Source organism: Enhydra lutris, unplaced genomic scaffold, assembly GCF_002288905.1.
Source record: "Enhydra lutris kenyoni isolate GAN:26980312 unplaced genomic scaffold, ASM228890v2 scaffoldscaffold90, whole genome shotgun sequence".
Classification (NCBI taxonomy): Eukaryota; Metazoa; Chordata; class Mammalia; order Carnivora; family Mustelidae; genus Enhydra; species Enhydra lutris.
This window is the reverse complement of record NW_019154174.1, coordinates 6,332,227-6,360,139: the sequence shown is the minus strand read 5'-3', so window position 1 is coordinate 6,360,139 and position 27,913 is coordinate 6,332,227. Positions and strand designations below refer to the sequence as shown.

At 56.0% G+C, this 27,913-nt stretch overlaps 2 protein-coding genes across 9 annotated transcripts; both read right to left on the bottom strand.

The window, feature by feature from the left end:
• Positions 1-418: 418 nt before the first annotated feature.
• LOC111162183 (ORAI calcium release-activated calcium modulator 3) lies at positions 419-5,144 on the bottom strand. Of its 2 annotated transcripts, XM_022526407.1 has the most exons (3): positions 4,857-5,144; positions 1,577-1,892; positions 419-1,465 (listed from the first exon to the last, which is right to left on the bottom strand). In XM_022526407.1, exons 1-3 carry the CDS (start codon positions 5,082-5,084, stop codon positions 1,233-1,235), a joined length of 777 nt encoding a protein of 258 aa, XP_022382115.1. In that variant the 5' UTR covers positions 5,085-5,144; the 3' UTR covers positions 419-1,232. The 2 variants fall into 2 exon arrangements, with proteins under 2 accessions (XP_022382115.1, XP_022382114.1); XM_022526406.1 differs by having other exon boundaries at positions 419-1,892.
• Positions 5,145-5,374: 230 nt separating this feature from the next.
• On the bottom strand, positions 5,375-27,122 carry LOC111162182 (F-box and leucine rich repeat protein 19). 7 transcript variants are annotated; one of them, XM_022526400.1, is made up of 12 exons: positions 24,610-25,237; positions 24,299-24,408; positions 23,116-23,316; positions 21,609-21,752; positions 21,419-21,505; positions 21,107-21,325; positions 20,443-20,604; positions 18,837-19,348; positions 12,497-12,660; positions 12,250-12,411; positions 7,592-7,810; positions 5,375-7,488 (listed from the first exon to the last, which is right to left on the bottom strand). In XM_022526400.1, the coding sequence occupies exons 3-12, from the start codon at positions 23,290-23,292 to the stop codon at positions 7,310-7,312; spliced, it is 2,025 nt and encodes a 674-aa protein (XP_022382108.1). In that variant the 5' UTR covers positions 23,293-23,316; positions 24,299-24,408; positions 24,610-25,237; the 3' UTR covers positions 5,375-7,309. The 7 variants fall into 7 exon arrangements, with proteins under 7 accessions (XP_022382108.1, XP_022382106.1, XP_022382107.1 ...); XM_022526398.1 differs by lacking the exons at positions 24,299-24,408; positions 24,610-25,237 and adding an exon at positions 25,897-27,122 and having other exon boundaries at positions 21,107-21,341; positions 21,420-21,505; XM_022526399.1 differs by lacking the exon at positions 24,299-24,408.
• Positions 27,123-27,913: the final 791 nt, after the last annotated feature.

Sequence of the window (27,913 nt, the reverse complement as noted above, 5' to 3'; positions counted from 1 at the left end):
AGTGGAAGAGATGGAGACTCTGGGCTCAGGAACAAGAGTGCAAAAATTTTTAGCTTTGGAATAACTCAGTCTCCAGATCAGGAGCTGTTGGCCCCCGTCAGCACCAGAAGGGGTCCTATCTGGAACTATTCTTCTCCACCCCCAGGTACACTGCTTGCACCTGGCTCTTAGGAGTAAGTCACCTGGGGGCACCTGCGCAAATGAGTGGGTTAAGCATCTGCCTTTAGCTCAGGTTATGATCCTACAGTCCTGGGATGGAGCCCCATGTCATGTTCCCTGCTCAGTGGGGAGTCTGCTTCTCTCTTTCTGCTTGCACTTTCTCAAATGAATAAAATATTAAAAAAAAAAAAATAGAGAGCAAGAAAGTCACTTGATCCAAAGGAGGCATCCCCTTCACCCCATTCAAAGCCACAGAGACATCTGTGAAACACATTTTATTATACAAAACAAGGTGCATCAAAACCTCAGTGTCAGAATAGCTCTGTATTCCAAGGGCTAGTGACTGGACCTTCTTCCTTAAAAACCTTCTCACCCCACAACCCTTGCTAGGGAGTCAGGTTGGTCACAGAGGCCCTCAGTCTCCAAAGATCTCCAGCCCTAGCCTAGGAGAGTAGGAACCAGACACAGAAACTTAAGTGTGGGTCTAGGGCAGTGGAGCAGGCACTTGAACCTCCCAAAAAATAGGAAGGCTCCTCCTAGGAAATGCTGGACCTATGTCTGTGGTAGAACCACCCAAATCCTTGTCTACAGCAACGTAAGCAAGCATGTGGAACCCATCAAGATCTGGAGATGGGGAAAATCTTCCCCCACATGCCTACCATAGATTCTACAAAAATAAAGCAAGGGTTAACCACATTCTGAGGCAGCTGGGTGGGTGTGCAACCTTCTGACCTCCACATCCTGTATAGGGATAAGTGGCTAAGGGTCAGCACCAAAGGTCTGACCAGGGTCTCCCTGCCTCCCCTCTACCTACAATGATCCTTGGACTGAAGACCTACTTCCTCCCTCGCTCCTCCCAGCCCAGATGTAGACAGACTGGGATCAACCGATAGGGAGAATCCCTGGGAATGTGGAAGCTGCCCCAAGGACCCTGAAGGCAGGAATCTGGTCTCTACCTGAGAGTGGCCACAAGAAGTGGCTCCAGGCAGGGGCAGGGAATGGGGTCTGTGGACCTGGGTCCCCCCCCGCAGACCAGAGGGAGGCAGTGTTGGCGCCGGTGGCTCACATCAGCCTCACACAGCCTGCAGCTCCCCCTGCAGGCGACTCAGCTCCTCCAGCTCCTGCTTGTGGCGGTCTGTCTTGTGTGCCACCAAGGAGCGGTAGAAATGCAGGGCGAAGGCTACGAACACAAGCCCCACAGGTACCATGATTGCCGTGGAGGCCATGGCCGCTTGCCAGCCTGGTCCGTGGGCCCCTCCACCAACACATGCTTGCAGGGGTGGGCAGGCCTCAGACGGCTCAGACTCTGACGGAGCTACAGAAGTAGAGGAGGGCTTAGAAGCTGGACTAAGGGAGGTGGTCAGTGGTAACAGAGTCCCAGGCACCTGGGAGGCAGGTACCACGGAGGCTGGTGTGCCCAAGGGCGTCCCAATGGGCACAAACTTGACCCAGCCCACCAGGACAACTTCAGCGAGGAAGAGGAAGGTACCCAAGGCAGTGGAGAAGCCCCAAGCCAACTCCACGTAACGGTGCAGTCGCTGGTGTGGCGACTGGTGGACAGAGTTGAGGTTGTGGATGTTGCTAACGGCTTCTATGTGAGGCAGCAGACACGTGGAGACCATGAGTGCAAAGAGGTGCACAGCTACGAGCACGGTGGTGCAGGCACTAAAGGCCACCAGCAGGCCTGGCGGGTACTCGTGGTCGCTCTCCAGCTGTACCTCCACCATGGCCACCTGTGGGGACAGAGGAGACGGACTGAGGGTTGTCTTGCCTATTGCTATACATCACCGGTATATCCCTAGGGCATAGAACGGTGGTAAGGCTTCGTGTCATTCTGGCTTTGGTTTCTGCACCTGGCTATTGAGAGGGCTGACACATCCACTGAAAATCTTCCCTTGTTATGGGGGTTAAAAAAGCAGATTCTGGGGGCACCTGGGTGGCTGGGTCAGTTAAGGGTCTGCCTTTGGCTCAGGTCATGATCCTGGGATTGAGCCCCACATCAGGCTCCCTGCTCACTGGGGGTCTGCTTCTCCCTCTCCCTAATAAATAAAATCTTTAAAAAAAAAAAAAAAAGAAGAAGAAGCAGATTCCAGAGCTGGGCTTCCTGGGTTCACTCAGCTCTACAAGCTGTGGAATCTTCAGCAAGTGATTTAGCTCTATGCCTCCATTTCCTCATTTGGAAAGTGGGGATTGATAACGGCACCTTACTTGCCTTCCAGGGTTCTTGTGAAAATTAAATGAGATAATGTACACCAAGCACTAAGCACAGTATAAGACACACAGTAAGCACTAGGTGTTTGTTACTTATTAGTAGGGTTATTAGCTGTTATTAATACTGGTGTTATTATTAGTGGTCTAAACACTGTTAAGAGGTTCTGGGGCCCCAGTCCTGTCAGCCAGTCCTGCCAGGGGAGAGCAAGGCTCTTAAGAACACTGAACGAAGTCCAAGGCCAGAGTTTGCAAAGTGGTGTACCATGAACCCAAGCCAACTTTACACACATGTTTTGCTTGGCTCATACAGTGTGTTTTTTAAGAAACTAGTCTGTACTTTTAAAACTCAAGAGATTTCCTATAAATATCCTTATTTTCAGATCCTCTTGAAAATTTGGAAGATCTGGTTACACCAGACCCACATTCCTCCATTTCAACTATAGCTAGATTTGGCTCATGAATACTCCCTTGGACAGGTCATGGGGTCTCCTGATAGCCACAGTCCCCACTCAGCCAACTTGGCGTCCGTAGTACCCGCCTGTCCTTGGCAAACATTTGCTTTGATGATTCTAGGGTTGTATAAATTCGGATTCCAGAGCCAGATTCCCTAAGTTCAAATTCTGCCACTTCCTTGCTGTGGGACCCTGGGCAGGTGTCGTAACATCTCTGATCCTGTTTTCTCATCTGTAAAACAGCCATAGCAGTGGTACCTACTTCACAGAATAATAAATGTGAAACACATAAAAGCTGGTACTGCATGACAGGGCAATACAATTTGTATCATGTTTTTCTAACCCAGGCTACCTAGATCCCAGAATCTGGATCTCTCCCCATGCCTGGTTCTTGCAGGATCCATTAGATTGCTCTGGGGCTGGAGGAAGGAAGAAGGTACACAGCCTGGAGGGTGGTGGTAGGGAGACAAGGCTAAGTATTTTGGGAAATTGGGCCATGGCGAGTGTTTGCAGTTTTCCACAGACAGAGATCTGGGCCAGGTCTAGGCCTGGTTTCCGCCAGAGCCTGACCCAACCTTGCTCTTCCCTGGCAGGACTGGGGCCACTCCTGCCCTCAGAACCTACTCATCTGGCCTTTAGAAGGACCTGGCATTTAAGCTGTCGCCCCAGCAACGTGCAAGTCCAGCCGCAGGCTTGGGAACAGGCTGGACCGTGGGATGGATGGGGGTGGGGGACCTCCCTCAGCTAGGTCCATGAAGTCACTTCCTTCTCTCTGCAGTCTGTACAGGTGAAAGGGAGCCACTTCCTTGTCCCTAGCTGACCCCACGTCAGGAAAAGTGGGCTGGCCCATACAGAAAACCAGAGACCTTGGATGACCCCTAGGGATAGACTTTTCCTCTCATCATTCAAATACAAAGACTTTGGTAAAAAGCAGGGCAGAAACTAGCGCAAATCCCCATCTCCACGTACTCCTATGAAGATCCCCCTCCAGCTTGCTTTCTCCTTCCCGTCATGATGTGGAGAAAGTCCGCACTAACAACAGTTCAGGGATCCAGGGTCCCGGTTCGTTCTGCAAACTTCATCTGCTGAGCACCCTTGGCAGAGGCACTAGCCCATTCGGGGCCTGGGTTTCTGTGCCTGCCTAGTAAAAGGCAGTCTGAGCCATCTCCGATGTGTGTGTCGCTCTGACATGCTAGGATCTAGAGCTTCCCAAGAGTCAGCTCATCCCCCCGCAGCTATTTGCAGGCTACAGAAGGCACACCCTCTATGATCTCACAGTTTCCCACTGGCCCTCAAGGATTTGGATGCCTTTCCAGGGCCACACAGCTGGCCACAGGCCCAGAGGACGCAGGATTTGTGTCTGCTGACTCCTCCTGACCCCAGGACTCCTCCAGCCCCACTTCCTGCGAGGCCACTGCAGGGACCGTTAGCTGGTATCATCCTCCCACACGTGCCGTTTATCAGATCAGAAATCATGTATCAGCTTCCCAATCAGCTTCTTTCCCCAGCAGCTTCCTCAAGGGCCATCCCCTCTGCTCAAAGCTGTCCTGGGTTACACCAAGAACTCTCTGTGACTGCTAGGGACTGGCCACCCTCCTGGGGGACTACTGCATCCAGTTTATTTTCTTTGACTCTCCCAGTTCTGTTTATACAATCCCCACATAGCTCTGATTTGCCCTGGGCTCTCTCATGGGAACTTGGTAATAACTTCTGCCTGGAACCACGCTCCTGGACCTCTCTGCCCCACCCTTGCATATATACTCCCCCCCCTTCGTGATCTGTCTTCCCCTCATGACACCTTTGGGGCTCTTTACTTCCAGTGGCCCACTTCATGCTAAGGGTTTACACACACACACGCGCGCGCGCAAAAAGGGAATCGAGTAGTCCCTTGGGACCTTATTGGTGCTCCTTTACCTCTTAAAAACCCTTCCCTTTCCTCTGTCCCATCTCCCTTGGGTACCCGTTCGCTTCGCCCACGAACCCCTGCCCCCATGTGCCTCAGCCCCACCCCGGGAACCCCTTGCCTCCCCTCACCATGGCGAAGCCCGAGAGCAGGGCAGACGTGCGGCTGGAGGCTTTGAGCTTGGCCCGGCTGAGGTAGAGGCGGCGCCAGCTGAGCGCCCGCAGCGAGTGCTGACTGGCCCCCATAAGGTCCAGGTAGCCGCGGTGCACGAACTCTCGGTACGTGGCCGAGCCTGCGGGGCTCTCGGCCTCCGGGTTCAGCGGGGCCTGTTCGCCCGCGTCCCCCTCGCCGCCCTTCATCCTGGGGGCCGAAGCACTGGGCGGGCTGGGTGGTCACGGGGGCGCGGAGTCGCCCCGGGGGCCCCACGAGGGGCGGCCCAGGCCCGCGGAAGGCCCCATCCCCCGGCGGGGCGAGCGGGGATGCTGGCGGCGGGCGCCCAGAAAAAGGCGCCCGGGCGGAGCAGGAAAAGCAGGAGTCCGCGGGCAGCCCCAGGGGCCGGAGCTGGAAAGCAGAAGCCGAAACCGGAACTGGGGCGGAGGCGGAGCCGGTGCAGCCACATGATGGGGTGGAGCTCGGGGAGGCGGGGCGGGGGGAGGGTAGACCGTCCGCAGAGATCCCAAGGGACCTCGCGACCCCCGGCCACTTCGCCATCACCCAGGCGCCCGAGCTCCAGCGGGAGTTCCCGGGCCTGGGACAATTCGGCACACTTGGACACCCCCTAGATGCCGACGTCCAAATCCCTTCCCGTTAGTGGTGAGCTGCGAAAAGGTGAACCCATCTACCTGTAGGGATCGCAGGGAGTCCGGCATCCTCAGTTCCGAGAAGCCTAGGAGGTCCTAAGGACCCCCAGATCCATCGAAACAGCTCCCTTCTCCAGGAGGCCCAAAGGATGAGCACTCCGGTCGTCCCAGCTCTTCCCCCACCCCAACGCCGGAAAGAGACACACGAACGCGGCGGCCCTGGCTGGAAGATTTTGAGTTTTATAGCAAACCGTATTGTACAGACCTGGGGCCCAGGGGCCCAGCCCGGCTGGGACCCCCCACTTGCCCCCGCCGGGCTGCCTCCTCCTCCTCCCCCAAGCGGCCCCATCCTCAAGCCTTTCGCGATACCCAGAACCCCCTCCCCTCCGGCCTTTGGTCCGCCCAGTCCCTCCCCCCACCCTCGCACCTCCCTGTTACCTGAGGTATGTGGATAGATTCCCCCCTCCCCTACATGGTACATCCCGGCTCCCCGGGGAGGCCTGGGCGGAGGGGCGGGACCTGGCCCCAACTCCTCCCCCTGGCTCCCCAAGCCCCGCCCCCACCCCAGGAGGGGTGGGGGCGGGCCAAGAGTATGTTACTAAGTTCCCATGGCAACTAAGAGGGGCCATTTCCAGCCTTAGCACTGGCTTCGGGAGGTGTCCATTGGCTGCTATTTCCATGGCAACCAGGAGTGGCAGTTCCCTGGACAAATGGGATGCAAGTTTCCATGACGATGAAAGAGTGGGAAGAGCCACGCTGGAGGAGTCCCATCTTCCCCCATCATTGGGCTGGCACCCCACCCCCACCCCCACCTCAGGTCAGGAGGGGTGGAGCTGCTCAATACAGTAAAGCAAGAGAGAGCCTGGGGGGTGGCGCAGTCCAAGCTGGGTGCCCACCAGTCCAGTCTCAGTCCAAGCCGATCAGTCCCCTCACTCCGGCTCCCCCAGGTCCGAGGTTCCCCCGGTTCAAGTAACACTTCAGTACAGATGAATGTTCAAGTATTGTGCGGGGAGGCGGGCAGGGGGCTGGGGTACCCCTCACCACTCCCCTGGGCCACGCTGAACAGCGGGTAGGCCCGCGGCCCCCACTCCTCGCAATAGCTGCCATTGTCAGTGACGTTCAAGGAGTCAGGGTTGGGGGGGGGAAGAACTGAAATCTGGGGAGGGAGTAAGGAGAGGGGTGTGACCCCCTGAGGGGGTACTACTGCCCCCACGCCTGCTCTTTGCCCCCACCCCTCACTCAGCCCTGCCTTCCCCCTGGTTCCCCGAGTCCCCCCCATCTCTGACACGTGGATCCCCAACTGCTCCTCTGGTTTCCCTTTTTGGCCCCACCCCCACCCCCCAACTCCAAGTATCTGGTCTTTGTTCCCTGAACCCTTGGTGATCTGCTTTCTGCCCTCCCTCCCCCAGCCCATCCTCCACCTCCCCCAGCCCCCTGGCTCCCAGTATCCTGTGTGCAGATACCCTTTCCCCATTTCCCTCCCTCAAACTTGCACCTTACCCCCCCTCCCACCATCCCTTTGGCTCAGCACCCACCCCCCCGTACCTCTGACCCACTCCCCCCAGGGGATGGACAATGAAGCAGGTGGAAGGGAGAGGGGATGGGAAGGAGAGACCCCCAGAGATATCAGTGCAGGGGGTAGAGAGGGGGAGGGAGGCTGGCTCAAGTCCCTGGGCAGGAATCCCAAGTCATGAGGTGGGTAACCTGGCCTCCTGGCAGGGATAAAATGAAGGCCCGAGGTCCAGGCTCCTGATGAGTCCTGGGGGAGGGTGGGGGGCACCCAACTAGCTGTCCTTGAGAAGCAGCTTCTCCTCTGGGCAGCGGAAGGGGCCAGGGGGCCCAGCGGCTGCCAGCCGGGCACAAGCTTCAGGGGAGAGCTGGCGGCAGGAGCGCAGGTCTAGGCGGCGTAGGCGTGGGCAGCGGCGGAACAGCGGGAGGCAGTGGTCCGTGAGGCGGTGGCAACCTGGGGAGGGGGGAGGCAGTGGTAGCGGAGACCACGAAGGTTAGTAGGGGGTGGGCATTGGCCACGGGGACCAGCACACTAGCGGGACAGACAGGATGCTTACCGGCAAGATTGAGGTGCACCAAGGTCTCGCGGAGCGGGGAAGTGGGAGCTGTGAGGAGGTGGACGCTGGGGTCCCCGACGTGGGCGCAGTGGCTCAGGTCCAGGGCACTCAGCTGGGGCGCATGGCGCAGCAGGAGCCGCAGGGAGGCATCTGTCAGCTCCAGGCCTGCCAGGCGCAGCTCTGCTACCCCCTGCAGCCGCCCACGGCTCTCCGTTTGCCCTGGGCAGGCAGTGAAGAGGTCAGCACCCCTGGCTACTCCTGTGTCCACCCCCAGGCATCCAGACCAGCTGTGTCCACACTCCTATGCCTCACCACCCACTAAACCTGCTTCCACAATAGCAGAGCCTCCACCTGTGTTCTCTACGTGGCTTACTCTTCTCCCAAACACCTGCACAACCTGACCTCATCTCATCTGTCCACTGCTCACATCACCTTCTCTATGAGGCCCTCCAAGATTACTCCATTTGATATGGTAACATTCCACATGCTCCTACCCTTTCCCTGCTGTTATTGTTTCCCCTTTTCTTACCATGGGACCTATTTTTTTTTCTCTCTCCTCCCACTAGAATAAGTTCCACAAAGGCAAGAATTTTTGTCTTGTTTTTGCTCTACCCCTAGCAACTGGGACATCGGTGCTCAGCATTATTCACTCATCTGACAAATGCCATCTCTAATAGAACTGCCACCCCAGGGTCCCCTCCTACTTCCCTCTCCTTCCACTGGTAACATCACCAGCTGGATCCCTTTCTCTCCATTCCCCAGATACCCCTCTGGGACAACAGCACTCTTGCCTGGACTCCTGCCTCAGCCTCCCCACCCAGTCAAGTCTCTCCTCTCCTTCCTGGCATTCAAAGAGAGCTGTGCTCAAAAACAAATGGGACATGGGCCATCTGGGTAGCTCAGTCGGTTAAGCATCTGCCTTTGGCTCTGGTCATGATCCCAGGGTCCTAGGATCGAGTCCTGTGTCCAGCTCCCGGCTCATCAGGGAGCCTGCTTCTCCCTCTCCTCCCCACTGTGCTCTCTTCTCTCTCAAATAAATAAATAAAATCTTAAAAAAAAAAAAAAAGTGGGGCACCATCCCTCCTCTACTAGAAACTCTTGGGAGCCCCTCTTTGGTTAGAACATTCCAGTTCCTATAAGGGCTCATCCCTGTCTCTGTCCCCAACTCCCCGCCCACACTCCCAAACACCTGGGCCAAATTCCACAGGTGACACTGCTCTGAGACTCTGCCCACAGACACCTATGTTCAATCCTATGCGGGGCTGGTGTCCTTGGCTTTTAGCTCTGAGGTTAGAGACCTCTTCTTCCCACATCTCCGGGGAAGAAGAACTCACGTCCCTCATTTCTACACCCAAAGCATGTGGCATGTAGCCTGCTTCTCTGTTAGTGTATCTACACATTCAGCATTTGGGGTTTTGGGAAGAGCGGGGAGGGGCAGAGGGAGAGAGAGCATCTTAAGCAGGATCCACTAAGCAGGGAGCCCAAATGGGCTCCTGACCCTGAGATCATGACCCTGAGCGGAAATCAGGAGTCAGACGCTTAACCAACTGAGCCACACAGGTGCCCCTATTTTTTTTGTTTGTTTGTTTTTTAAACTAAGTGCCTAAGGTACACCAGCCACCATGAATTAAGCACTCAGTGTGGGCTGGGTACCAGCCAAGGGGGCCAAGTGGCAGCCTGTTCCTAGGCCAGGGGCTCTTCTGCGCCCCCTGGAGGACTGCCTAAAATGGTTGCTGGACCTACCCAGAGGTTAGGGAACCTAAGGGAGGCCTCAGAGTTTATTTTTCTGAAAAGTTCTCCAGTAATGGAGATGCTGCTTGTCTGGACCATGCTCTAAGAACCACAGCTGCGTGATTATCACTCCTGCTTACAGATGAGAACTTTGAGGCTCAAATCATTAAAACAATCTGTCCGAGGTCGCATGACTGAACAGAGGACGCCAGACCAAACACACCACGGCACTATCTGCCCCTCAGGCACCAGCCCAGCCCATAGATAAACCGGATCAGATATCACCAACTCATGAAACTAGTCTACACAAATGTGTTACGGAATCTGCAAAGCGCTGACATTTTTCTTATATTAATACCGAATGCTATAAAAAAGACACTTCCATAAAGGAATTTGGCTAGACCTTTTCTTTGAAAAATCGTAAGATCTGGCACCACTGGGCTAGCTGGGCACCTGGAAAGGGCTAGCTGAATACTGGGTTGCAAGATGTTACTCCCTCCAGTCATTCACCGAGCCCATCCCTTCTGTCACCTGCCAGGCCATCTCCGTGGGCACCTGACTTGGCAAACTGAATTCCACCTCGTTTTTTCCTTTGAGGAGCTGAGGGCCCGGGAAGGATACATCTACAGATGCCCTTAATCTTGGGGCACAGTTAAAAGCCATTAGAGGGAAGCAGAGGACAGACGGGTCACTTCTGGCTTCTGCATCTGCAAGGATTTCACTGAGATGGCAGGATTTAAGCCGAGCTTTCAAGGATCTGAACATGAGAAGTGGGACAAGAACAGGCCAGGCAGAGGACAGCAGGGACAAAAACGAGGAAATAGCAGAACTTAAAGTTTTGCTGAAAGAATGCTGCACAGAGCCAGGAAGCCAAGATAAGAAAGATGGGTGTAGAGTCCCAACACTAGAGGAGGTCCTAAGGGCCTGGGAGGCTCATCTCTGCAAGCTCCTGAAGTAGTTCAGGCAGGAAGAACTGGTGTCAGTGTGCCTGCCAACCGGCACTTTCTCCCCTCAGGGATTCCACAGTTCCCAGTGCTCGACCTCATCCCCACCCGAATCTTCCTGGCTCAGGCCAATTCCGGTAAGAGCGGCAACGGGGGAGTTCTCTGGTCTAGCTCTGCCTGTGTGACTCGCAGCAGTCAGTCAACCCCTCTGAGCCTCTGGTGCCTTGTCCAGAAGAATCCTAGATGCTTCCCTACCTCCTTCCAAGGCTGCTGTGAAGGGGGGATGGGGTGGGAAGAAGGGAACTGAAAAGTAAGCTATGAAAGCAAGGCTCTAGGGTGAGTACAGCCCTTGCCCTCCCAGAGCTTAGAACTCGGGAGAAGAAATGGGTTTTCTTCAAATCACTTCACCACCACATAGTCATAGCTGGGGGGGAACTACTCCCAAAGCTCTAAAGGAACCCTGATCTCAGGGAGGGGGGGAGGGATCATGGAGGGCTTCTAGGAAGAAGTGGCATTTATGCTGAGGCCTGAAGAATGATTAAGTGTTAATTAGACAAAGGGGGATACAGCATTCTGGACAAAGAGGACTAAGCAAAGGCCTGAGGGCTGGAGAGAATCTTGGCAAGGAGGCTGAAGAGGCTGAAATGTGGGGATGGCATAGGTCAGTGGAAGCCAGACCATGCCAGACCTCGGTGACAATGTAGTAATGTTTATCCAAAGAGCACTGGGGGATTATGAGGAAGAGTATAGAACACAGAGGTGACATGGACAGGTTTGCCCTTCTGGACGGTTCCCCTGACATCAGTGTGGAGACCAGACTAGTGGGGGCCAGAGAAGCTGTTGTGAGCATCCCATCTCCTGGCTAGACAAGGAAGCCCCAGACCTCAGTGCTCCTAACCCACACCTCCGTTGGGACCTGCCTCTGCTCCCAGCATTTCCCCTCTCCCAGTACAGGCCTCCTATCCTATCGAAGTGCTTATTTCTGCCTCACTCCCTGGGACAACCCTGTCCCTTTCAGGATCAGTTCAAACAGCCCGGCCTCAAGAAGGGATTCTCTCACTGCTCCCCACACCCAACCACAGCCTCAATCGTATCACCCTGTAACCTTCCATTTCTGATTCTCTCTCTCCCGCATCACTGGGGTTCTATCAGGGTAGGGACTGGGGCTGTTTGAGGTCTCCAAGGCCTGACACGGGGCCAAGGCCAGAGTATATGTTTAATAGTAAAAGCCGTCTTTACCTGACAGGGCACTTGGGCTGGACCCGGGGTGAAGAGGTAGCTAGCCTGACTTGGGAGATAATACCACCAGCCCCATGCAACCTTCCAAGTCAGCCGTCTCCCTGTTTTTGCTCCACTCCCTCAGGAAAACCCTTGTCCTTTTACTGTAGGGCAAGAGGGCACAGAGGCCAATTCTATGGCTCACTTGTATGTGTATTGATCCATACATGAATTTTAAAAGAATGTTATATTAACTGCCATCATTTAAAACCAAGGATATTTCACAGGAAAATCCAGTGTCTGGCTCCTCCTGATGAATGGAAGGGACTGGCCACCCTGGGCCTGCATTCTTTCATGGCCATTGCCACTGCTCCCTTTGGAGGAGGCTCTCCAGTAGAGCCCACCACACCCAGTGACTTCACTCCTATCTGCCATCGGCCATGCCCCTGGCTTCTTCCAGAATTCTTGTCATTCTCCTGTCCTATACCATGTTGCAGCACATACTTATCTCCCCTCTGGAGGGCAGGGCCTACCTCCCCTTCATCCCTGTTCCCTCACAGTTCCTATCACAGGGCCCAATGCACAGCAGGTAAGTAAAGGAATGAACGGTAGCCAAGCAAGGCCTCCTCACCAAACTCCTGTGTTCTGCCCTTTCTTCAAATCTCTTAACATCCAGCATGAGTCAGAAGAGACCCTGGAGGCCTCATACCTCCCCCTTCCCCCCTTGGCCAACCCATTCTACAAATGAGCCAACAGACGCCACACCTGGTTTGGTGTCTGGTGGAGGCAAGAGCAGCTCGCGGAGCTGGGAGTCTTTAACATCCTCAATCCAGCGAAGATCCAGGAGCCGCAGGGCCGGCAGTGGGGCTGAGCCCAGGGCAGAGACAGAGAGCCAGGAGCAGCCGGAGAGCACCAGCTCCTGCAGGCCTGGACAGGGGAGGTTGGGAAGTCGGCACTCCATCCCAGAACCGTCTCCCTCTTCACCCTGTCCTACCTTGCCATCCCGCCCTACCTTGCAGACGATTCAGAAGCCACATGAGCTGCTTCTTGGAGACACCTGTCCAGCTGAGGTCCAGGGCTCGGGGCTGGCGACGAACCACACCACTGAGCATGGGTGGGGTCAGTGACTTTCGCCGGCTCAGATCCATTCGAGGCCACAGACGCTTGTCATAGCACCTATCAGCCACAAGAGGGAGACAGAGCCCTCAGCTCTTAGGGAGCCTGTGAAACTCCCTCCTTCAGGGCTTCCTTCGCCACAGCTCTGTCCTGGCCCACAACGACAGCAGGGGTGGCAGGAAGTACCCAGCCTCAGGCCAAGAGCACCAGGTAAAGGGCTCAGTTTCATCACTAAGCGAATGCGAGACCCCAGGCAGGTCCATTCCTTTCCCTGAGCCTCTGATGCTCTACTTGTAAAATGAAGGTAAGGATCCAGACTCAGCCTGCCCCACAGGGCTACCGTGAGAGCAAATGAGGTCACGACAGTTTATAGCCCTTACAGCTTATAAAGCAGCCTGCCAAAAACACAAACACCCTACACACTGTATCTGATGTCACACCAAAGGGATCCCTCAGCTGCCTCCACCACCCCTACCTTGGGCTTCTGGAGTTCTCCCTAAGTTATGGTGACTCGTGGGAACTTCTCATCTCCTCTATTCATCTCTGCCTTTGAGCCACATCTGCCCCATCCTGATGGCCAGCTGCCCAAGGCTCAACTTACAGCCCCCTTACCTCCTGTCTCGGGTTATTGTATCCCTCCAACTAGAATGTAGGCCCTCCAGGGCTGGACGGCTTTTCCCCTTTGGTAGCGCCGGGACCTAGCCCCGTGCCGGGGTCATCTGTTGCACCAATGAATGGTGCGAAGCTGGTGTGAAGTCCCTGAAGCTTCCACTGAGCGCTCCCCCACAACCCACGTCACCTACAGCTTCTCATTTATCCACTCAGTGTTTACGGAAGGCATGGTAGCGCCCAGGAATCAAAGTTCCAAAGACGACTGAGGCCTACACAAAGTGAAATACCTTTCCTGGTCCCTCACAGCCCTGAGGGGTCCAACATGCAGTGAACCAGAGCAGGGTTTCCCAATCTTATTTTTACCAAGGAACCCTTCCCACCTCTCCCAAGGTCATCTGTGAACACTCTGTGGCACACTAAGGTTCCTTGAGACTTGGTCTGAAAACTCTCCTTCCAGTTCTCAAAAGCATATCAGGAAATTCCCACTGGGCTAGACGGACTGTGTCAGAAGCAGCAGGGGTGGGAAAGGCCCAGGAAGCTGTGTCTTACTGCCCTTCACCCCCACCCCCATTCTGAGGGCCTTCCCTTCGAGAAGCCCTGGGCTGCAGCAGTGGTTACCAACTCCTGGCCCGTAGTCAGTTGCTCTCCCCTTCTCTCAGAACATGAATTTATCTTTCAGTCGATCCCCTCCCTGCACTTAAAACCAGCATTTCTTCACATAAAAATGTTAACCTTAGAAATCTATACAATAAAAACTAACCGGGTCTATTAAATCCTGGGCAGGTGCTGCTGTGGCTTTAGGCTACCATCTGAAGACTATTTTTGTTAAACAGGGAGATAAGTATCAGAGAGGTGTTAAAGATACAATAGCACCCAATGGAGAGACTTCCTTTTCAAAACTAACAGAAAGATTAAGCCATGGTTTTGTGCCACTTGAGACTGCCAGGCATTCTCCCGTCTGACATTTTAGGGAATTACTGGGGGGCACAGACACTAAGGCTTCAATCCCAGCGATTCCACATCTCCACTTGCAAAGCTCTCGGACTATAAAACAGAAAAGGAAAACACCCTGCCTACCCGCAACCCAGCTTCTGCCCCTTGTCTCTAGCCACTTGGTGAAATCCTGCCCCCTCCAACCCAGTCTGGAGTCTCAGCTCCACTGCCACGATCACCCCGAAGCCCTTCTGGATCTCCTATGGCTAGAGAGGGAACCCTCCCCGCCCTGGGGGCACAAACAGGCCCCCCAGCTCTTCCTATAACATACTCTACAACAGCCACACGGAACCACCTGCCAGCCGACAGCCACACAACACTGCCTGGTGCCAACATATATGGGCCCCTGTCGTGCTTCTGCCCAAAATGCCAACCAACCCAGAGCTTTCAACACCCAGTCCCAGTGTCTCCTCTCTCAGGAAGTCTCCCATGACTTTTCTTAGCTTGAACCTAATTGGTCCCTTTGCCCCTGAATGACCAGGGGGGGGGCAGCCCATGATCACTCAGTGCCCTACGGATCCTAAGTGACCGTCTCCACTGGGCTGTCAGGAAACGGGGGAAACACAGCCCATCCACAGTAACTGAAGCAGCAAGGAATATAGTGAAGAGTCAACGAGAGGGCTGGACAGGGAGCCTCCCAGGGAGACAGTGAGGGGAGGGAAGAGAGTGTGTGCTCCAGATGGGGAAGAGCCAGCAGCCAGACCTAGGGCACCGAGAGAACACGGGGCACTCTGAGAAACTCAAGCAGCAGGAACAAAGGGCAAGGAACCTTTGGAGGAAGGTGGGGATGACCATGGGATTAAGATCTAGTGTTGGGGCGCCTGAGTGGCTCAGTGGGTTAGGCCTCTGCCTTCGGCTCAGGTCATGATCTCAGGGTCCTGGGATTGAGCCCCGCATCGGGCTCTCTGCTTGGCAGGGAGCCTGCTTCCCCACGACCTCTCTCTCTCTGTCTGCCTCTCTGCCTACTTGTGATCTCTCTCTGTCAAATAAATAAATGAAATCTTTGGGGAAAAAAAAAAAAAAACATCTAGTGTTTATCAAGGGTTTTCTATGGGCCAGGAACTAGTCTGTGCCTCAAGCAGTTAACCTCACAACAGCCCTAGGAGGTAAATACTGTTACTACAACCTCCTTTTTAGAGTTACGGAAAAGGAGGCCCAGAGAGGCTGAGAAACTTGTTCGAGGTCCCACAGCTACTAAGTGGTGGCAGGGCCAGGCTTTAACCCAAGCTGCTCTGGACTGAGCCTGAGCCGGGTCTGAGGGAAGAGGCAGGAGGTGGGGGCCGGGGAGGGAGGGAAGACTGCATAAGGGGCCCGGGATGGGCACGGTGTAGCAAGGCAGGCCGCAATGCCAGGCGGGACTGTCATTTAGTGCAGTCGCTGAGGTACTATATGTGTTTAAATGTCCAGCAGGGCTGTGGGAATTCAGTGTGAGGGCAGCATGGATGGGTCCTTTCTAAGCTGCAAAATGACACAAAGGTGAGGGACAGGAAGAACTGTCAGGAGGCACCACCTGCCCTCACTCAGGGGCCTTAGGGCATGATGTCCAAGTTCCCTAACCCAGTTCACTTTTCCCCGGACTCCAGCCACGCCAACTGAGTCAGCCCCCTATTAAGCCCACCTCCTGAACCTGAAGTTCTGATCCTAAACCTCTGTCTTGCAGGGGCGCCTTGGGGATGCAGACGCACCCGCCCAGCTGATGTCTGCCAGGAGCTCACAGCCTTCTGGACTCCAGCCCAAGCTGGTTCTTTACTCTCAGCTCTCTGTCCTCCCTGATGCCACCGCTGTCCTCATACCCGCCCATCTCCAGGCCTTCCAAGCCCCAACTGGCCTTGACTTTGGGGTACAGTCCCTTCCTTGCCACCTTCTCTCCCCGTCTTCCAAACTTCCAACCCTCTTTTCTGTGCCTCAACAACTCCGCCATGCTTCCTCTGCCTACCCCCTCCCCTCGCTCTTGGTACATTCACTTTGCCTCCCTGTTCCAAGAGGAGATAAAAGCCACCAGACAGGAAAGCCTGCAACTTCCTGCTCTCCCACCTACAAATTTCTCTCTGCCTCCACCCTCACTAGCTCTTTCCACACACCATCCTGATTTCCTCACTTCCGTCCATCCATCCATCCATCCATCCAACCAGTATTGTCTTAGAACTTCCTGTATGTTAGGCACCATCTTAGAAACTAGGGACATAGCAAAGAACAGATCAAGTCCCTGTCTTGGAGCTGATGTCCTCAACCCCATGTGACATGGCTTTGGTCCCCTACTCCCATGCAGCACAGCCAAGGACACCAGGGCCTCGTGTAGCAAATCCAACTGCCACCTCTGGTCCTTGGTCTCCCACTACCTCTCGCCAACATCCCACACTTTATCATTCACTCTTTCCTCAATCTCTCTTCTGCGGGACACTTCCGCCATCTCCTTCATGTCTCTGGCTGCTCTTTCTCTTAACTCACAGACACTGACATTCTGTCTTCTGTCCTCTTTCTGGAAGCTGCTACCTAGGGGGGAACTTCCAAACTTGGATCTTTCCAGCATCAGATCTGTACATCCACCTGCTGTCCTGCTAGCTACTGACTAGCCCCCAAGCCTTTTGGACAAAACATGTCCAATCTGAGCGCTTCCCTTTCCCAGAACCTGCTCGTCCTCTGGTACTCCCAAGCTTGGGGAACGGCACTGCTGCCCACCCAGGCTCGTGGGCCAGACACTCAGCCGAAGAGTCATCACCCTGGTGCTCTCTCTAACAGCCATTTAGTTACTGAACACAAGCTGCTCTGCTTTTAAAAAATTCTCAGCCCAAGTCCCTCCTCTCTACCCCTCCTGTTCCTACTTCTGTGCCTACACCTGACAGAGCCTCCTGATGGGTCCCACTGTACCTGCTCTATCCTACACTCATCCTTATCAAAACCCACCATTTTACTGAGTGTTTAGCACTTTCCAAGTACTGTGCTAAGTGCTTTGTAAGACCCACTTTATTTACTCCCCATAGGGTATGAGTATGAAGCCTAGATTCCAGGTGAGAAAACAGGCCTTGAAAGGTAAAGCTATCCCCCGACTGCTAGACACTCAGGCAGGACAGGAGGCACAGAGGATGACACCCATGGGTGCCAGACTCCAGGACCCAAGCTGGAAATCTCTGTGCCGTCTCAGGTCCACTGCTTCGTCCACTTCCAGTCACAAGTCTCTCCCTGAGGGAGAAACTAAGTCCTCTTCAGTCCTGGATCCCACCTGCCAAGCACAGAGTAGGCCTTGGAGAGGCCTCGGCAAACATATCGCCAGTCACTACACGTGCAGGGTGGCTGTCCCCAGCAGTTGTTCTCTTAGCTTCTATGCTGCAGGCGGACTGGCAGCTGGTCTAGGCCAAAAGTCTGAGGATGTAAAGTCTGTGCTTTCAGTCAATATTTGCAAACTGAGGGAATGATACTGGGTACAGCTAGGGCACTGAGTAGTTTCTACTTTCTGGGTACTGTCCTCGGTTCTCTGTGTACATTAGCTCACAAAGATACCATGAAGTGAACACTTCGCTTCTCCGGGCTTAACAGGTGAAGAAGAAACTGAGGCACAGAGAAGTTAAGACACTAGCCCAGCGGCCGTCAGCTTATCAGGGGAAGAGTAAGAGTCAACCACAGGCAGTCTGCCTCCAGAGCCGCTGGCACCGTGACTTCAGGTGTCCCTCTTTCTCCCCCAGGGCTGCGATTACAAGGAACACGTTAGCCCCCAATTTGCAAAGTGCCCGCCAGGATGCCTCCTCCACAGTAAGGGCCTGGGAAACAGCCTGAATGTACTCATTTAATGAAATACTTCTTGGGCGCCTCCACTGCCCTTGTCCCGTGCTGGGAACACGCAGATAAAACAGACACAGTATCCACCCCGCTCTAACAAGCACTGTGAATCCGAGTATGGAGAAACGAGTGAGGGCTCGCCGGTGTGTGGAGGGCCTCCGTGTGCTCTGGTGAGGGGAAGAGCCCGCTGTGGTAGTCTCATGGGACTGGGCGAGGATTTGGTCGGGGGCAAGATCGAAGAGGAAGACCAGGGGCTTGGGAGGATGACTGACATTTCTGAACAAACAAGGTTCAGGAAGCAGTGTGGGAGATGGGGGGATGATAGGCAGGGGGAGCAGGGAGCAGCTCTGGGGCACAAAGAAGGAACGAGGGGAGTCAGGAGCCTGAAATGCGGCTGCCCCTGAGAGGGCAGGGCCACCTCAGTTACGTGTAAATGGAACCTCCAGTGAGATTGTCCTCAGCAAAAGGACTGTGCAAAGTAAATCGGGTGACGTACGACAGCACTGAGCACTACACTTGCCCCAGGAACACACATAAATGACGGTTCTTAGGAGGAAATATCCTGGAGTCGTGGGGCGTGGGTTCAAATTCCTGGTTCCACTACCTCCTCCCCACAACCTTGACCTCAGCTTCTGTAAAATGGAATAATAGTACCTGCCCTCACAAAGTTGTTCTGAGAGTTAAATGAGCTCGAGCAATGCAAGGGAGCTTGCACGCAGCAGTTGGGGAAGCATCAGACTAGAATGCATACACGACACAAGAGTAGTAGCGAAGTAAGAATAGGACCCAGAGAGGTCATGACCTGCTGCTGCAGGTCCTACGGCAAGAGAGAACCCAGGCCCGTCCAGGCCACTCACCAGCGGCTCCAAGTCCGGCAGACTCGCATGCAAACGCACAGCTCTCGGGGCCCGAGGTGCTGGAAGACACGAAGCCAGGCGGCGCGGGGCAGGGGGTGGTCGGATCCAGCAGCCAAAGGCAGCGTGTCGGGCTCAGGGCTTCGAGGTGGGGGCCGTACCACGTGCCTCTCCAGCTGTGGGGGCCGGGGTGGCGGGGCGGGGCCCAGGGGCCAGCTGAGGAGGGGCCCCCCACTGCCAGGGCGCACAGCCCGCCGCCCCCCGCGGTTCTCCTTCTCGCCCGAGCTGCCCCGGGCTGGCCGTCGCCCATTCCGGGCCTCGCCAGGGGCCTCATCCTCACTCAGCGATGTGCCCGAAGAGTCCGAGTCGGAATCCGAGTCCGAGGAGGACGAGGAGGTGTCGGGCACCCGCTCCAGCAGCTGGCACATACGCTTGAAACGCTCGAGCTTCTCCCTCTGTGGCGACGGGGACGGCACGGCCGGGCCCTCGGCAGAGGCCAAAGGCGGCTTTGGTTTCTGCAAGATTGGGGGAGTCTGTTCTAGGGTCTGACACGCACTGTTCCACCCGCCTGCCCGGAGGAATGAGCAGGGGAGAAGCAGCCCAAGAGGCAGTCCTGAGTTCCAGCCCTGACTCTGCCCCTGAACGGTGTGAGGCCTCAGCCACGTCACATCCCTTTTATCTGTCATATGAAGGTACTGATTCAAAGAATTAGAAGCCTTATGGGTTTCGATGGCTTAAGAGTTTTCAAAGGCTGTGAAATATGGAGAACGGTTAGAGATGTCATTTTGAGCTTCGGCTCTGCTATCACCTCTCTGTGTGACCTTGGGAAGCCCCGGCCTCGTCATCCATAACACGGAACGCTGGCCTAGATGATTCCGAGTGTCTGACAGTCAATGATATGAGTGACAGAGCACCTCATGTTCATGGACTCACATCCTCACAGCGCTCCAATGGATTGGCAACCTGGGCCACTTTTCTTACACTCAAGGAAACAGAGGCTCAGAGAGACGAAGTGACTTGCCCAAGGTTACAAACTGACAATGGCAGAAGCAGGATTTGAACACAATCAGGCAGACCCTTGCATTCATGTGTCAGTGCAAAGGGCCATCTGATTTCTAGCTTTGCTGTGTGATATTGGGCAAGTCTTTTAACCTCTCTGGGTCTCATCTTCTTCACATCTAAGTACATTTCACAGTTCACAAATCTCATTTACTTTCATTAGATGTAAACAGTTCTGTGGGATGGGTGGGTAAGGTAGGTAGTATCCTCTCCTTCACAGATGAGGAACCGAGGCTCAGAGCAGCTGACAAGTTGCTAAGACCACACAAGGAATCAGTGGGCAGGGATTTGAACTCAGTTCTTTTCCCTTTAAGGTTTGGAAAGATGACGCAGATGGGTCAGATGACACCCCAAGGGTTCCTGGAAAGTCCTGTGTCCTGGCCCCAAACCACCTCTTCCCCCTCCACTCTTCCCAGGGGTTCAGATGCCCACTGTGGCCAAACAGGGCAGGGGCAGGACAAGGTGAGCAGGAAGGGACAGATCTCTGTCTCTAGGGTGGAGGGTGGGGCAAGGAAAGGTGGGAGGGGGAGGGAGGAGGTCCCCGGCACACCTCCCAGTTCTCGGGAGGGAGCCCAGGGTGGCAGGACGAGAAAGCCTGGCTTGGATTCAGAACCCTGGGGGGCAGAAGGCCAGGGCCGCCTGGGTCCGATCCTCGGAGGAGGCAGGCGTCTCCACCCACCTTCTTCAGGTGCCTCTCTCGGCCTCCTTTCACCTACCAGAGCAAGAAGGAAATATAGGGAAAGGGCGAGACCCCATTAGCCCCTCACAGGCCACAAAACGAAGATTCATGTTCATTTCTTAGACTACAAATCCCAGAAGCCCCCATCTCAGGAAGAACTCTGAGCATGCTCACCTTCCCAACCAGTGTCTTGGCTCACTGAGCATGCTCTACTCTTCTCTTTCTTCCCCCTCAGGCCCTTCCCAGCCCCTCCTTCCTCCTCTGTAGCAGCTAATTTGAGCATGCTCTCTCCCTGCTACTTGAAGCACCCAGGGCTCCCAAAGCTTCCCTGCCCAGTGCAAGTTGCCCCTCACCTGCACCTCTCCTCCCCACCGAGCATGCTCCACCCTCCCCAAATTTCCTGAACTACATCCCCCAACAACCCCTTAGGGAACCCAGCGAGCAGTCTCCCAGGCCTACCCTCCCAAAAAAGGAACTAGACTACCAATCCCAGAATCCCTTGGGCTGGACCTAATGAGCATGCTCCCTGGCTCACCTTTTTCCTTGGGGTGGGGGGCTCATTCCCTGCCTCCCTTTCCTTTCTTTTGGGGGGCCCAGGCACGTCCTCTGGGGGGGGCCCAGCAGGTAAGGGGCCCTTGCGCCTGGGTGGGGGTGGTGGAAGCGGCGGCTCCTCCGTCAGCTTCCATCCACTCCCCAGGCTGGCGCCCTCCTCGCCGTTGTCAGCCCTGCGGCGGCCTGGTCCCTCACCTGAATCCTGGGGAGATGGAAGCCAGGGTTGAGGTTCTCTCCAGCTCCCCAACCCACTGTCTGTGCAGAACCCAGCACCCAGCCCAGCCCCTACCCCTACCTTGCTGGTCCGGCCTTCCTGGGTGCATCGAGGGCACTCCCAGCAGTTAGGGATCTCCGCATTGATGACACCCTCAGCCTTCCCCATCTGTAGGCAGAGGGTAGGGAGTGGATGTAGCGTGCCAGGAAACCCAGAGGCAGCGCTCCCCAGGGCCATCACCTTCAGACTCCAGGGCCCCCAGGGCCATCACCTTCAGGCAGCCAGGGTGGACGATCTCATTGCAGATTGTACACTCCATGAGGCTCAAACCAAATTTTTCTTCCTCTCCCTCTACTGTGTCCTCCTTCCCAGCCTCCCCACACAAGAGGCACACAGCTGTGTGTGGGAGCACGGGCTGTTGGGGAAGAGGGAGTATTAGGGACCCAGAAAGCAAGTGACAGGGGGAAGACCCTTCCTTCTGGGGAGCCTGGCCAGCTGCTGGATGAGGTTCAGAACCCATGGGCCAATCTGGGTCAAATCTTGAATTTGTTCCCTTTTGACAGTATGACCTTGAGCAAGTGATTTAACCTCCTTACGTCTCATGTCTCCATCCATAAAATGGGGACTAGGCATTCTTCCTTTGCAGGACCTTTGGAAGAATGAGATCACCCGGGGAAGCACTGGATACATAGTTGTTATCACGGTTGCAAATGTTGCAGCTGGAATCAGGGTCTGTGTGTTTGACCCTGAAACTCTTGCTGGCTTTGGGGAAAGGACAGAAACCATAGCAAATAGGACCATACTGTTGAAAGAGAAAGCAGCAGGGGACTGTGGCTGCAGCTTGGGATGATTCGGAGTTTGCACAATGGGCGGCCCAAGTGTTGCTCTGGACCCTACAATGAATCAGGTTTTGGCAAGACTCCTGGGAACGAGAAAGGCAGCTGGCTGGTCCTGAGAGAGAGCAGCCCTCAGACAACTTGACTTTGAGTGGGGGGCAGGGTAATACGGAGTCATCTGAGGGATGCTGAAGGTCAGGAGACAGGCCCAAGGAAAAAGGAGTAGGGAAAGGAGGAACAGGAAGAAAGAGAAGAGGGGGGCTCTAGGGCAAAGAGGTAGCAGAGGGGTTGGAAGGAAAAGGAGGTGGTGGTCCTCTAGGAGGAGGTGGATGGAAAAGGCTGCCTGAGAAGGGCCATATCCTAGAGCTCTGGGGAGCTCAATGGAAGAAACTCATGTTCTCTGATACCTACTGTGTGCTGGGCACACTCACATCTCTGCTACTGCTTCATCTTTACGACTCAGCAAAGGAAATGTTTCACTGAAAAGGTACTTCGAGGTTCAAAGTGTTTGTTCAAGGTCACACAAAGGGTACGCCTGGCCTCAAATCCGAGACCACTCTGGCAGGTGAGGAAAAAGCCAGAAAAGGCTAAGACCTATTCAGTTGGGCCAGTTCTGGAAGTGGGCCCCTGGGCACACATTCCTCTAGGGAGGGGTACAAGAGGGGCTGAGGTCTCTCTGGGTCTGTGCCTCTGAAGCCGGGAAAAACATGAAGGTAAGCAGAACATTAGATTCTTCTGGGCGCTAACATTGCCCCCTGCTTGTAACTGGAGACAAAAACGGGCCTGCTGGACATCCGAACAAAACAGTGTATGACTGTGTGAACGAACAGGAACTCTATAGTGAGTGTGAGGAAGCAGCCAGCCCAGGAAGGCACCTGGCCCAGCTGGGGAAGGGCACCCATGGCCCCCAGGGGTGTCGGGCACGCCGGGGGCAGAACTCACGGCAGTGCACTGCCGGAGCAGGCACGACTGCTTCATGCGCCCGGGCCCCCCGAACTTCTTCATGTCTCGGCAGAAGTGGCAGTCCCCGCACTCAGTTCGCACACAGGCCCGGCAGCGGCGGCAGCGGGTTCGGCGTCGGCGCGCTCCGGCCCCCGGCCCCCGGCTGCTCGACGACATTGGGGGCGTCAGCAACGCCGAGGGCTGTGGGTGAATGGGACACAGGGTCAGGTGGGCCCACGGAGGCCCTGGCCTAGGACACTCGCAGTAGCTCCCCCCATTCCTAGGCAGCCAGAGCTTGCTCTCCTACCCCTATCCCAGGGTGTGGGAGACAAGGAACAAGGAGATTGTCCCTCCTGGGGTGGGGGGGGGCACCACTCCCTCTACTCAAGGCCTCTCTCCAAAGAGCTCACCTGGCTCCTTTGGGAGCCTGAGAACTGGCTTCCTGACCTCACTCCTCTTTCCTCTAACACTTCCTCAGCACCTCCTTGGCTACCCAGGGGAGGAGGAAGGGACTTCGGCCTTGGCTCTGACACCTTCACACCAAAGCTCCTTGGAAAGCCAGGGTTCCTTGTTTGTGGAGTTACTCAGAGAGACCCCAACTCTTCCCCCAGTATCCAAATGTACTACACCCCAAGCATTCCCCAACCTAAACTCCCCCACACTTACCTCCAAGATACCCACAAATTCCTAGGTAGAAGCTCTAGACCTTTCTTCCTCCCTCCTTTCTCTCTCACACACAGCTGCCACCCAATCTCTCTTCCCCCAAAACCTATACATTGTCAACAGATCCAATAGGATGCTTGCCCTCCCCCATCCTCAAGGCTCTGAGACACCCTCCTCCCCATGCTGCCTCAGAGGCCCTCCTCAGCCCAACATCTCAACTGCTCTGCTCCCCCAACAAAGCTCCCTCTGCCCCAAGACACCCTCCTCTTGGATCTCTCAGGTCAGTCTGGGCAATCTCCCAGATTCCCTGGGATTCTAGAATCCACCCTGACATCTCCACAGAACTCAGGATGGGCTCAGTGCTACATGTTTTCTCCCCCACCCCCAAGCTTCCCAGGCTACTTTCCATCCCTAATTGTCTAGAATCCCTTGGGTTCCCCTTCCCATGGAAACCAGATCCTCCAAGACCCCATACAGACTCAGCAGGCCTGGAGGGGTATCTTCGTGGACAGAGTCTTACCCTAGCTTCCCCCTTTCAGGGACTTCCAGACCCATCCATGGGGGGAAGGGGCCCTCCAGCGCTCCAGGGGAGGGGCCTGGAGGGCGGCGACTGCAGGCGGGGATGGGGGTCTGCAAGGGGAAGCAGGGTCTAGGAAGGAAGGCCAGTTCCCCAGGGTTGAGAGGTAACAGGAAGGAGGGCTGGGCATGAGGAGTTTGGAGCAAAGAGAGGGCGAGGCTGGGGGCGGGGAAGGTAGAGAGAGGCCGGGCTGAGGATGAATGGGAGTGGGAGCTGCCCAGGTCTGGGGGTGAGGAGGAGCCGCATGAACCCACCTCACACGTGTCCCGGGAGCCATCTCTCCCTTCTCGGCAGCTCCCGGCGGGTCGGCGGCCATCGGCGGCGGGGGGGCCGGGCGGCGCGGGGCGCGGAACGCTCAGAACGCCGGGGTCCACGGCCCCCCGAGGGCGCTCGGCCCCTCCCTCCGGCGGAGGCCGGGACGGCGGCGAGTGGAGATGGGGGGCGCCGGGGGCGAGGCCCTCCCACGGGCTGCGGCGCGGCCCTTCCAGGGGGAGGTCCTGCTCTGGGGGGCTCAGTCCCTCAGCCCCCCCAGGCCAACGGGGGCTCCTCGGGCGCAGGGTGCTCAGCTTCTGCCCGGGCCCCACTCAGTCCGGGGTCCGAGTCACAGCTCCCCTCCCCCCACCCCGCCTCTCCCCAGCGCCCCCGGCCCTTTAACTGGCCCCTTCCCGGCCCCCACTGCCCAGGGGTCCAGGACCAGGCCTGGGCCCCCCACCGTTTCCGGGGTTCAAGCCCCGCCCACCGCCGGTTCCCGGGGAGGGGGGGGTCCCTGTAACCTGCCCCCCTCCCCTGGGCCCGCCCCTAGACTGCGGCCCCCTGCCCTAGGGCTACCGGGCGAGTGGAGGGGGGTGAAGGAAGCTGCTCCGGCCCCGCCCCCCCAGCCTGCGCGCGCCCCCGCCCTCTCCCCCCTCCCCCAGCGCGCGACCCTCCAGAGATAGGGATTTAAATAAAATTTGAATAAATCCCCTTCCTCAAGGCGGAGGATGGAAGGAAAGGATGGAAGGGGGCAGGGAAAGGGGGAGGGGGCAATTGGGGTGCCTCAGCCCCCCTGGTCCCCCGGCCCCGCGCTGCTTCGGCCCGGGGCCCTGGCCGCCTCTCTCATCCCTCCTGAGCTCCTTCCTCCTTCCTCCTCTCTTCCCCCACCCCTCCCTCCTCCTTCCCTCCTCCTCCTCCTCCTCTTTACTCCCTCCTTCTCCCAGAGGAACCCCGCCCCCTGCCCCCTCCTTTCCCCACCACCTCCACTTTCCAGGACGAACACGCGCAGGGCACGACGGAAATCGTAGTCCTGCGGACGCCAGTGATACCGTGGGAACAATGGGATGCTGGGGCCAACGGGGACTACAAACAAGATGGCGGAGGGCGTGCCAAGCCGGGAGCCGAGGATGCCGGGAGTTATAGTCCGGTTGCCCCGAGGCTCCCCGTTGCAAAGGATAGAGAAGGAGCGGGAACGATGACTACAAACAAGATGGCCTTCTCCCCCGACCCGACCTCTTTCCCAGGCACTCACACGCCCTCCTGTCCACAACCCTCCGCGTGTGTGGTACCTGACGGGAGTCGCAGTCCATCTGCTGCCTTCCCGCTGCCATTTCTACTCGTCAGGAACAATGGAAAGGTGAAAAGGAACGAGGACTACAAGCAAGATGGCGGAAGAGGGGCGTACACCTGACTAGTAGTCGGTCTTATGAGGTGCGATGGGAATAGTAGTCTTCTGGCCTTCTAGTGTGCCTTAAGAATGGCGGAACCACGAGAATAAGGAGACTACCATAAAGATGGCAGGCTACCTGGCCTCTCCGCGTCGCCTCATTCTACCACCTTGGGCACCTCGCCCGCCTGTAACATCGAGATCCCCCTCCCGGTGGCGCAGAGCCTGACGGAAGTTGCAGTCTTCCCAGGTCCGCTCTATTATCTTCGGTGGAGACAATGGAAGGGAAAAGGGGCGGGGACAACCAGCAAAGATGGCGGCCGAAGGGAAGGGGAGATGGCGGCTTGGGATTTGTAGTCCATGCACTAGGGTTGTTCTCTTGTAAGAACGCGGGAAAGGACTACAAAGATGATGGCGGACCATCACTTGCTCTCTGCGGCAATGCCTGCTGGGGGACGTAGTCCCTTGCTAAGTTCTCCAGAGAAAGGACATGGGCTGTTGAAATGTGCATCACGACGAACACGCCAAATTGCGAGCCTACGGAAAGCGAGAGTGTCTTTCCTCCTCTCCCCACCACCTCTTTCCGAATGACCTGCCGGGAATTGTAGTCCCACGACTTCTACCGGCTAGTGGAGGGGGAGAATTTATGTCACCAGTGGGGCTCAATGCGGGTGAGGGAGAAAGACGTGCGGGAGATCTAAGGAATATATAATGTCCGCCCCCGCGTGTGGCAAGGACTCTTAAGGGTCCTTGAGGGTAAGGCTCTTAAAGGAAAACAACAGTAAACAGTATTGTCGCGACAAGGGAGGCGTGGTTCTCGCCGAAAGTACCATCAAGCTGTTGTCCCTCGGAAAGCCTGGGCGCCTCACACCCGATGCTTATTCCCCCGAACCTCAAGGAATCAGTATCGGTATCCTCCCGGTCGTGAGGACTCCAGGGAAGAGGCTCTGAAGTCATACAAAATCCCCGCCCCTCCTTGGGAAGTCACTAAACCTCGGTTTTCTCATCTGAAAAATGGGGATAATGATACCTACCACCAAGAGGAGTTAGGTGTGTTAGGACGATGTTCACGAAAGTGCCCAGCTCAGGGCCTGACACGGGGCACGTGTTGGTAGTTCCTTTTTCGAGGATCCTTCCTGCCCAGCTCTTCTGGGATCCCAGGAATCCATCATGCCGGAAGGGGTTAGCTCCTGTGAAAAGAAAACTGTGGCCGGCAGTCTGGCCCCATCTTGAGCCTCACCCCCTCCTCCACCCGCACCCCCCGCCCCCTCATCTGAGTCCTCCAGCGTCCACTACCGAGCACTGCTCCCAGGGGGCGCCCATTCTCCATTTGACTGAGGTCCTGCCACCTGGCCAGATTCCTCAGCCTTCCAAGTTGTAGGTTGTGCCTACTGTCAGCCTCGGAGGCATCCCTCTAGACATCTCAGCTGCCAAAGCAAATGGGACTGCTTCCCACCTTTGTACCTTTCTCACCTGCCTTCTTGATCTTCCTCCTCTGCTTGGAAAACTACTCACTTCTGACCTCCTGCTCTCCTCTCCTGTGTTTGAGAGAAGAGGGTTAGAGGGCCTGCGGAAGACTTGGTGGGTGTGGTTTTTCTGCCCGGGAAGTTAACACCGGCCAGTGTAGGGTGGTCTTAAGTTTGGAGGGACTGGCTTGAGGCTGAACTGAGGCTCCTTCCATCTCCCACCTTGTCAGGAAGTCCTTGGCTCTCAGATGATTGTCTCCTCTGTGTCCTCGTTGCTTTAGCATTGGCTTGCGTGATTGTTCAGGACTTTCTCCACCGCTTTTCCCATTGCCTGTTAGGTCCTTCCCCTTCTCCCATCCCACTTCTCTACTCTTCATCCTTCAGGTTTCTGTTTAAATGCTGCTGTCCCAATGAAGTCTTCCTGTAATTCCAGATGAGATTCATTTATTGACT